This window comes from Osmerus mordax, chromosome 26, assembly GCF_038355195.1.
Source record: "Osmerus mordax isolate fOsmMor3 chromosome 26, fOsmMor3.pri, whole genome shotgun sequence".
NCBI classification, from domain to species: Eukaryota; Metazoa; Chordata; class Actinopteri; order Osmeriformes; family Osmeridae; genus Osmerus; species Osmerus mordax.
Window position 1 is genome coordinate 4,480,233 of NC_090075.1, and position 10,864 is coordinate 4,491,096.

Here is a 10,864-nt window from a genome sequence, read left to right on the forward strand (position 1 = left end):
CTCTCACAAACCCACAGGGCGTGGCATGAACATTTAGCTTCAACCACAAATATTTCAGATGGCATTTGGGCCCTGTCTCAATACTCCAAGGCCCGCATCCAATCATTATAAATGGAAGTCCCTGATGGGATATGACTGGACTGGTATCACCTGCTTGGAGCAGAACATGATCTCGTCCATCCCAGTCCAGTTAGCTTAGGAGTTCCTCCCAGGGAAAACATCTGAGAGAGATAGGTAGTTCAGGGGTGTCGTTTTAGGGCAGGAAACTCACAGCCTCCTTGATGTGGCAGGAGAACACGTGGATCTGGAAGTCCTCGGAGCTGCGGTAGCTTTCCGTGAAGGAGAAGCAGTCGCTCTCCAGGAGGCCCTCGCGGCCGCGGGCGCAGAACAGCACCTTGTAGATGGGGAAGGAGGCGATCTCCGTGCCTGACGCCTGGTCCACCACCCTGATGCACAGCCCAACAACAGAGGTTTCACCTCACCACTCCAGTTACCGTGCACTTACAAGATAGTGATGAACACTGCAGCAGTGTCTGAATCGGATTCAGTTGAAGTGGTAGGGATTCTGTATCTAACAGGTTTCTGTATTTTTCATACTTTATTATTTTTTTAAACAATGGGATAGTAGTGGTTCGGCGGTGTGTTTTGATGTCATGTCACTATAACAATTCTGTTGCAATCCTGTCAAGTGTATGGAGTAATTTCTTCAAAATAACGGTCTCAGTTTCAACCTTGCAACTCTAGTTAGCCCATTTCCTCTTTTAAAAGGTTACAGCTGATGCACAGTCATTTAAAACTGACTGTGAGAGGGTTGTGGGGTTTTGCACATGTTTACCAAGTGCAATACTCAGGCTGCCAAATTACATGTTGCGGTATTCTTGAGCTACAACCTCAGATTTGATGTGTGTGTGTATAACTTGAATGACAGAAGGTTGGTCAGACTGTATTGAATGAGTGGGTATGTGTCCATACGCGTCTGTAACATTGGTACACAGAGTGCTATGAGGGAAAGGTGGATGTGTGGATGTGAGCGTGTGCATGTGTGCGTGTTTGTGTGTGTATCTGTGCGTGTGCACGAGGCTATGAGACTGACCGGACACAGCCGTCGGACACGTTGGGCACATGGAGGGTGACGGGGATGGGGATGGCACTCTCTGCACGCAGGGTGGCCATGGCCTTCTGGGCCTCCGACTCACTGCGCGGGGCCTTCACCCAGGTGCAGCCCAGGTAGGACAGCTTGCTGAACTGGACACTGTCCTCCTCCTGGGCGGTGGGGCTGGCCACTGGACACACCTCCGCAACTGTGGGGGTGGGGGGGTCAAAGGTCAAAGATTGTGAGTGTAGAACGGAGGGTTAGATCGCAGCAGTTACCTGACATAGAAAGGAAGCGAGGAAAATGTTTTCAGGGGAAGTAGAGAAACAGCATGCCGATTCATGCCTTGCTAATGAGAAGAAGCGCTATTTCAAAGTTTCACCTCACTTTTGCAGCCAGGATAATAATGGAACACTATCGGTCGGTTCCAAATTAGTTCAGCGTTGCAGAGGAAGCAAGTTTTGGGGACAGGAAGTTGGGGGTCAGTCTAACCTACACTTTCGCACTCTACAAACAGGAAGCAGAACAATGAAGAGTGCAGCACCTGCAGCTGCCTAGCAGTCGTCAAACACACAGTTTTGCGCTGCCACTTCTAAAGGAGGCAGCAGAAATGCATTGATGTCTGAAGAGAAGCGCTTGCTCAAAACAGGAAAAATCCTACAGAGTAAAATGTTTGTGACATAAGCAGTAAATGAACCTTTTCTTAGTCATTTGATTTCATTCTGATGAGTCATCTGGTGGCGTATGCTGTGTGGAGCAATCAACCAAGGTGAATCATGCTATGGAAAAACTGTGTTGGTAGCTCTTCTACTCTGCACTCCTCTGCTTCGTGTGGCATGGCTTGCAGCATGTGTGGTAAAGATCCTCTTCACTCATAGGTTTGGGTCACCATGCATCACTAAGATCAGCGAAACTATCCTCGTAATTAGTAAAACACAATGTACACCACTGTTCTGTGACAATAGGGTTACCCTAACCCATATTTTATTTATTTTAGGAAAGTTGTAATTGAGTGCAACTTTTTCCATCAGGTTTATCTATTTTGGTCATAGTTACTCCAGTATCAAACCATTTATCAAACAAACTATTAAGAGATCCCCATCATGTCATATCCTGTCTCTTTGTCTCTTTGGGCACCAAGCCCATGTATCTTTTGAGTGGGATGCTACCATACCTGCTGGTGTTGGATCCAGAAGCAGGCCCAGGGGCCGGGCCTGAGGGGACAGGCCCATGGAGGGCTCTGGGTCTTGGGTCTTCTCTGGCTTCTCCTCTCCACCCTTCTCTTCCTTCAACAGCTCGTCGTCCAGCACCTCCTCCATCGCTCGTTCTAGCTGCTCGTTACCGTTCCACGACATCTGGGGCATGGAAGAAGAAGACGTTACAGAGAGAGAGGGGAGAGAGAGAGAGAGAGAGAGAGAGAGAGAGAGAGAGAAAGGGAGAGAGAGAAAGGGAGAAAGGGAGAAAGGGAGAAAGAGAGAGGGGGGGGAGAGAGAGTGAGAGAGAGAGAAAGAGAGAGATCACCTTAAGCCGGGGCTTCCCTTCGGACCCTGAAGGGGACCCTCCGGCGGTGGGCGGCACCAGCACAAACTCCTCGCTGGTGACGGTGGCCACCGATTCGGTGGAGCCGCTGACTTTGCCCAGAGAGGAGCTGTCCTCCATAGTTGGCTAGTCTGCTAGCGGAGACCAGCCCGGGCCAGAGCTCTCCCCCTCGACTTTGCTTGCCCTCACGCTCAGGGAACAAGGCAGACTGCAGCCTTCACAGCCCTGACGCTGCAGCCATGGGAACATCAGGGGAGAACACAAATAAATGTATACTTTATACACACAGCCGTAGGGAAGTTCGAAACTAGGCTTATAGTCCAATTGTACAGCTTGTCTCTTTGGTCCAGATACATTTCCTTTTACAGTACCCAGAATCCATAGTCTACTTTAATGTACTGATTCTGGTGATTTTTACGTTCTTAAAGCATGTGTAAATGGTACATTAAACGTCAACACACATCAAGGAAACAGAAGGTAAGAGAGCCAACAGGTGTGATCTCGGTACTGACATGAGCTGGTATGCTCCAGAACAAATATACTGCAGAGCCAGAATTCCCCTTATGAATTAAACTGAGTAAACAGAAATGCAGCACCCCAAATGAGTAAAAGCTCTCCAAGCTTTAGGAATAAGCTGGTGAAATTCCCACCAGGTTCTCATGATGTCTTTGTAGACCAACGTGAAAAGCCATTAGTGTGAGGAAGGAGAACCATCTTGCAGTCCATCCCACACACAGGCCAGTCTCTGGTGCTAATGCACAGACAGAGGGCATCCAATCTGAGCTGACAGCAGAGTGCCCCGAAAAGATGCCAACCTAGACATTACCCGTAGCCTCTATTAATACCATGTCATCTGAAATGAATGCCAGTGATTCAGCAGTCAAATTACGCCTAGCCTAGGTATGCTTTCTGCTGAACGTGCTTAAAGCTCATCCTGGCAGTTCTTATAATCAAGTGATTTTGTTAAGGCAGACTACAGTTTAGATTTTTGACCAGTTTTATAGATCTGAGTGATGTAGCTTGTCTGGAGTCTTCTAAGGGGTAGGTTATTTTTGATCTTGCAATCATAGTTAGTTTTGATCTGTGTATTACTGTATCTAGTTAGGCTACATGATCCAACAAGTCCAACATGTTTCATACTTGCACGTAGCCAGTATAACCATGCCCCATAAGGCTAAGATGGGGGTCTCCTAAATGATCTACACAAAGGTTTCTGATTCATGTAAATGTATCATCAGGTGATACATTTACCTTGAAATTCAACAAAATTCAGTCCCACAGAAAACAAGGAAGAGCAAATACCGGTAGGTGATTGATTGGTTGCCTAAACTAACGCTCGCACAGTGCGACACGTGGACAGAGCGACAGAGCTCCCACAGAAAGACAGGGACACACAGACGGCTTGTTGGGCTTGGAAACTGTGCCCCACTTAAGAGATAGAGTTATGAGTCATGTGCTCCTATCACACTCATTCAATCATGCCCATTACAAACTTGCAGAGGGAGGATTATTATGAATGTTCCCAGTGATAAGTGCATACTGGTCTGTGAGAGAATTCAGATCCATTTGCTATGGGAAAGTCTGTGCCACAATGACTAACTGTGCTACATGCAGAACTATCAGGATGATCAGGTGGTCTAGGCCTGCATCTCTACGTTACATTACATTTTATTCATGAACCAGAAGCTTTTATCCAAAGCAACTACAAATAGTGCATACAGAAAGTGAGAGAAAAATAAGGCTCAGAAGTGCATAGTTCTAACACTATTTCAGTGGTCCGAGTCAACACAATCATACACACCTTTCTAAATCCTAAATCAAATAGAACGATCTGATCCAGTAGGCCTGTTTCAACATGATGTCCTAGTCATTTGTTACCAAACCTTTTTTACATCCAAAGCGAAGCCCGTTCCACAGGCCCTTCTCTCACTGCAACCAAGCCTGTCAGCTAAGCAATGGTGATAGTTAGGATGGGTGTGAACACCAAGTCATAAAAACGTCTCTCTAAACACAGAGACAATACACTAGGTCCATTACAACTGGTTGTGCAGATCAAGGTTAGGCAATTTACAGTTCACCACTGTCTTACAGGTGTAACTGGCTCCCAGGCGAACCATTTGGACACTGATTAAAAGGGCCCCTCATTAAACCAGGTTAATGACACCCATTAAGCAAGAATAAAGCTAATTTGTGACAGTGTTGTTAAAGTGATTTCAAAAGACAACATCGGTGCACAATAGAGTATTTATTTGACTTCATTGTGCTCTGTGGTGGGAGAATGAATTCAAGGCAAGTTGTTTTGTAACTGTCTGACAAAGGAAGGGTGGAGCATCCATGATCTGACATTCCCAAACCTAATATCCCTTCAGTTATGACAAAAAGATGGTGGAATGTCTGGAAACCTCTCATATAATATCTGCTGTGAATTGACACATTTAGCATATATGACAGGGCACACAAATGCCATTGTTGTGTGGTAAACCAAACTTGATTCCTTAAGTAAAAGATAATGCTCGACCATGATGTGATGGATAGCTTTTTGACTTGTTTTCGTTGGCAACAATTAGTATCTGCTGTATCCATTCAGATGTTCACCAAGCAAGACAGAAAAACCCCATGCTCCATATCTTTATGTTAAACCATACAAGTATCACCGTCAGTGTTGACCAGATACGCAAATATGCACACAGATATTATTATAATGCAATAACGTCACACACTGGCTAACAAAGCAATTATGTTCTATGGCAGTGACACTTGGTCCACCTTTCAGTTACACACACAGTTAGTATAACGTCTTGCACGTTGGGTCTACATCTGAATCCTACGAAATACTGTTTGTTGGCAGAATCTTAATGACAGTATTGAACATTTACAATGTCAGTCTGACAGACCAAAACTTCACACTAGTAGCGTCCTTAAAGTAGTCCTACTTCCTAACGATGTCTGGGTTGTAAAGCTGTTACAGTATGAAGTACAGGAAAGGTGTGGCAACAAAGCAAAGTATCCAACAATACCTTTTCTTGGCAAACCAATGCAAATGGATGATAAGTCTTCTGCGTGAACTAGTAGCAGTCGACTTCGATAGTAGCAGTCACATGAACAGACAAATAAAGACCTGCTATTCTAGATAAGCGAGCATGGCATGACTCGATTTTCTCGCTTGCAACATAACGTTGCTATTGCTTGACAACACCTAGTCTACCTACCTGCATTTGTCTATAAGCTTACTTACTGACGTTAACCACCGAAATCGTTTGGTATGTATGTTTCGTAGAAAACATAGAAAGAAACGATAGCTAGCTACAGGTATAGCCAGAGATAATAAACGTAACTAGCATATCTAGATAGCTTCAGCTAGCCTGTTATATAAAAAATGTCACACAAGCGAGTTTGTCATGCTATTTTATCGAGTTCATGGAAACATTTCTATCGGGTTTAAGGAGTTATCATCCAATGGAAAGGTTGAAACAGAGCTGTCACTACAAAACTAGCTGGGTTACTACATAGGCTAGCTAGCCATCTTTACAGCAGCGTGAAGCCAGTCTCCGTATGGAATCACATATCCTTTTCTTTCACATTCTCCAAAATAAAAGTATGGTAACAAAATGTAATTTGTATTATTTGAACCTTTATGAAACTTTATGTCCCCAAAAAGGTAGGAAGGGTATTAAGTTATTTTACATCTTAGTTCAATAAAATACACTTTTTTTAAACTTAGTTCTACTTGTCATAAAACCACGATAACGAACTAATTATTATTAATGAAATGCACTACAGAACATTGAACACGTTATGAGCACATCTCAGGTCGTGCCCTTATTCTGAAGGCAAATTCGCAGGACCGGAAATGATATTGAGGACTATAGAAGGCAGTTTCACGGTATCTTTCCATAACAAACAGGAAGTTTAAGTAAATAGCTAGGCTAGGCTGAGTTTTGGAACGCTCAAGTCAAGTGGTTAGCCTCCGTATGATATGCTAAGCTAACCAGAACAGCTAGTTAGCTAGCTGGCTGGCTTGCTCGGTCGGTAAACCAAAACAGTGAAGCACTTGATTTGCATCCTCGCCCAAAAATTGTAAAAAAAACTATTGTAGGAGAACCGCTAACGCGAACTGCACCACGCAAACAAGCCGTTCTCTTAAATACATGCAATGCATTTGCTTCATGGTGTAGGGTAATTATATAGCTATTTGTCAAACTTACTTGTTTTGAGGTATGTAGACTAGTCCGGACGACTTGCTAAACAGCAATAGCTGTCACTGAGTTGCAGTACACGAGACTGCCCAGCCACCAGCGGAGCCAGCGGTTCCAAGCGCGTACACTTCTCTGTGGGCTCTAGCTGCGGGACCGCGCTCACATCGTGTACTGTAGTAGTGCACACACGCACACAACTTTAAAGAAACGTGTAAATGCTTGATAAATTATTGTCAGATTAGAGATTCGGGTAAGCGTGTTAAGCGTAGTAACTACATAACTGTAAAACAATACTACACGGCAGTAACAAACAGTGACATTTATTTTTATGTATATAAAAATGTTTAATGTCAAAACGTAACTGTTAAATACTGCTTGTCTGCCTTTCATTAGATATTTGAATGTAATTTCTAACATGGTGGTAGGGTTAGGGTTAGATGAACTAATAGCTCTACATTAATACTGAATGTAGCCTACTGCAGGTAGGCAAATTACAGTATAACAGAACCATTAGTTCTGAGTTGTAGGAATAATCATGTGTTCTTCTTTAATATGGAGTTTAGCTATCCTATACCTGCATTGTTTATGTACCAAAAAAAGATCCATCACACAACATAACTTTCAGGATAACTAGCAAAATTATTATGACTATACGTTTATTTTTTGCTTTGCTGATTCAAACAATCTCACTTTAAAATCGTTTTTTACACAATATAAAAAGGGGCAAATTGAAATAATATAATGCAAGCAAAGTTTTCTAATATTCGTTAAAAGTGAGCGATGTAAAGTGATAGACTAATAATGACATATTCTAATTTCTTAAATATTGTATTTCAAGTTGTTAACATGTCAAAACAAACACCTTAAATATGGAAAGGAATGACATTAATGTACAGTTCACAGGCTCAACCATTTGGGAGAGTGCAGAGACAAAATGGCACAAACTACATCTAGATCATACAAGACTTACAAGAAACTGCATTCTTCATTTTAAAAACCTATCCTGAATAAATATGTAAAGTCAGCTCATCCAGGGACAAATATGCATCCACTGCTGATTTGCTAATATACTGTACATATCTCACCTTTTGCATCAATAAAGAGAAATACAACTTCAGTAAGACCTTAGTGTAAGTATTTTGAAGCTTGAAAAATACTGCTAGTTCACTTGATTACACACTGTATGGAGGACATACTTACCAGTTTTACTGTATCTTCATAATTTCATAATTGTTGTAAAATATGAAGTCCAAGTAGTCTTTGTACGGAGTAATTTTCTAGTTTCCCCCAAAACACTCTGGGTACAGTGGTATGCACTACAATAAAAGAGTTTCAGTTACATAATCAAAAAAACAAACATTGAAAGATAAACATTGAGAAGATGGACAGCTGCGTGGTTTGGCCTCTCTTCACACCTGTCTCAGGTGGTAGAAGTGCTACAACTTGCATAGAGAAAGATCTATAGTCAGAGTCTCTCTACTGGTGTCAATCAGTGAAAAAAGCTAAGACTGTTCCTCTATTCTTCTCCAGTGTCTCTCATTCTCAAAAAATGTTTTAGGTTTTCATTTCCTTTCCAAAATGAAACATTCAAGAAGTTCATACAGTATACAATATTATTATTTTTCTTAATATTTTCACTTTTGGCAGATACAGGACATAACAACAGTAGCTGTTGGTGATAGTAGGTAGCCCTCAATCGGTTACTGAACCCACACTATACCTTCATAGACAGGGGATGGGTCTCGTCCCTTAAACGCAAAATTCAGACTCTTGCTGTAAATGCCCTTTGTCTCCGTGCTGCAGGAGCCTCAATGGGTTTGGAAATACATCAAACATTATAGCTAAAGTGTCACCTACTTCTGAATAGAAGACAAAAATACTATTTCAATTTCCTCAAATATAAGTGGAAGCTGGTTGACAATTTTTTTTAGGGACTGGACTGGCATCAAGCAGGAAGCCCAAACCCAGCTGATTCTCCCAAGACCACTCAGTAGACATGTCCTCAAGAGTGCATCCAGGCGAGACAGCAACACTCAGAGAGATGAGCGCAGTCTAAACTCATCTCCAAGGTCACACTTCAGTACTGATGGCGCGGGTGTTCGTATAGAAGTCCGGCACCGGCTGCAGTGACTGACCAGCACTTAACAGGGACCCGTGGAGAGGAGGCAAGGCCAGTGCCAGGGCCTGGTTCTGATAGTGTGTGGGCATGTAGGTGATGCGTTCGCCCCCGTTGCGCATCTCGTCGGTGGTGCGGATGTAGAAGGGCGACTCGTAGGGCGAGCACGTGGGGCAGTAGCCGCGGGGGGTCTGGGCGGCGGAGGACGGCGGAGGGGGCTCGGGTGTGAGAGAGAGGGGGGTGATGGCCGCCCCCTCCAGCCTGGGAGCGCTGCAGGCATTACAGGCAAAGTGGGGCTGAGAGATGGAGCCGGTGTCAGACCCATTTTTCTTACAGCAGTAGTACTGAGAGGAGGTGAGAGATGGAGCGGGAGGAGGGTGGTGAGGGGAGGAGTCAGATGTCAGGGAGAGGAGGAGGAAAAAACAGAGCAAGTAAATCACAAATGTTGGGCAATTGAGGAAATACCAGGCATACGTTTAAGTACAGACATACAGTACAGTACTTGAGGGTAAATGACTTGCAGACAAATTCCACACATACCTGGATGTACAGACACAAGCATACTGTACACACAAACACATATGTATTGTACAGATTCACATGCAGTAGACCCACCTGGAGTCTACAGTAACAGAGCACTGCTATGATACACAGGAGTATCACCGTGGCGAGAATTCCTCCGGTTATGACAACAGTTCCAGCTGTCATCCGACCAGCTCTCCATCAAACTCTGACAGGACAGGAAATGACATAATCATGAAGCCAGCATGCATACAATAGACACAGAGTACATCTGGCAACAGTACAAATTATACTGTGTACTTTATGTGATTACAGGGAACAAACTTGTACTTACGTTCAATAAAGTGTGCTTTAACACCTGAAACAAAGCAGAACAGAGATAATTACATAATAAATAATAAACATGTAATGTTCACAAAGAAGACATTGCTTTTCTGTTGTGCAGTTAATCACACACAAAACACTTTTGTACTGACAGTTTAAACTGTCACATTTATAGCCCTTGTAACAACTTGGATTCAATGTCAGCTCTGAGGAAAGTATCTGACCACATAGAAGTACACAAACAGCCCTTCTTGACACCATTCAGTGTAGTTCTCACACCTCACCACATGGCCATACAAAGGAAAGAATTGTGGGGACCCTTCCACTCTGCATGATATGCTCTACAATGAAAACGTGTGTTTTGCCTTACTCACATCAGAAGAGTGTTAGCGGACAGGTGTGTGGAAACTGAGGTCAGCAGGTTGTAAATGATCAGGCAAACTGATGGACAGATGCTCAACACAGGAGGAAGATCAAACTTGAACCTGGAAGGAAGTAAGAAGCACTTATAATACAAACTTATAATGAAACTGAGGACTTTTGTCATAAATAACAAAGATGCTTGTGCACAAGTATAGTGTGTTGAAGTACCACAATTTACCACATGATGGCAGTAAAAGAATAAATATCAGTGAAGCAAAATGCAAAGCATGAGTTTGGTCCGATATCAGTATTTTGTGCGCAGGAATGACGATGTACAGGTGTCCTTTAAAACCGTATAAAGTGCACATGTTGCTTCCTTCAAACGACTAGTGCCAAGGTATGTCTCCTGCTCCTTAAGTACTACACAGACTCAAAAGATCTCATGGTATTTCGTTGGTCCATATTCAAGTCATAATCTGTAATTCTGTCAAATGTAAATTCTTCTTAAAAAAAAAAAAAACTTGCATTCATTTACATAGACGTATCATCCCATCGAGATTAGCCACATAGTGCTTGATATAACACACATAATACAGCACAATACGTTTTGTATGCTTACATGTTAAGTCAAGGCCAAAGATGGCCAACTGCTGCTGTAAGGTCTAAAGTTAGAATGACAGACGTTATGCCAGTGTAAGGGATGCACTGTAT

General features: G+C 43.0%; 2 protein-coding genes across 5 annotated transcripts in view; both read right to left on the reverse strand.

Annotated features, from left to right (window-relative positions):
• The window catches only part of rabgap1l (RAB GTPase activating protein 1-like), a 69,779-nt gene extending 62,839 nt beyond the window's left edge, over positions 1-6,940 (reverse strand). For 3 of the 4 annotated variants that reach the window (XM_067229559.1, XM_067229557.1, XM_067229560.1), the window contains exons 1-5: positions 6,838-6,940; positions 2,615-2,863; positions 2,268-2,448; positions 1,094-1,301; positions 272-446 (exon numbers count right to left, since the gene is read on the reverse strand). In XM_067229559.1, coding sequence (XP_067085660.1) covers positions 272-446; positions 1,094-1,301; positions 2,268-2,448; positions 2,615-2,752 — 702 coding nt within the window. In that variant the 5' untranslated portion in view covers positions 2,753-2,863; positions 6,838-6,940. Of the gene's footprint in view, positions 1-271; positions 447-1,093; positions 1,302-2,267; positions 2,449-2,614; positions 2,864-5,649; positions 5,848-6,837 lie in introns of those variants that run through there. The other variant, XM_067229558.1, reaches the window with a different exon arrangement.
• A 1,958-nt stretch (positions 6,941-8,898) lies between these two features.
• On the reverse strand, positions 8,899-9,652 carry fam163ab (family with sequence similarity 163 member Ab). The gene is made up of 2 exons (XM_067230083.1): positions 9,560-9,652; positions 8,899-9,288 (listed from the first exon to the last, which is right to left on the reverse strand). The coding sequence occupies exons 1-2, from the start codon at positions 9,650-9,652 to the stop codon at positions 8,899-8,901; spliced, it is 483 nt and encodes a 160-aa protein (XP_067086184.1).
• Positions 9,653-10,864: the final 1,212 nt, after the last annotated feature.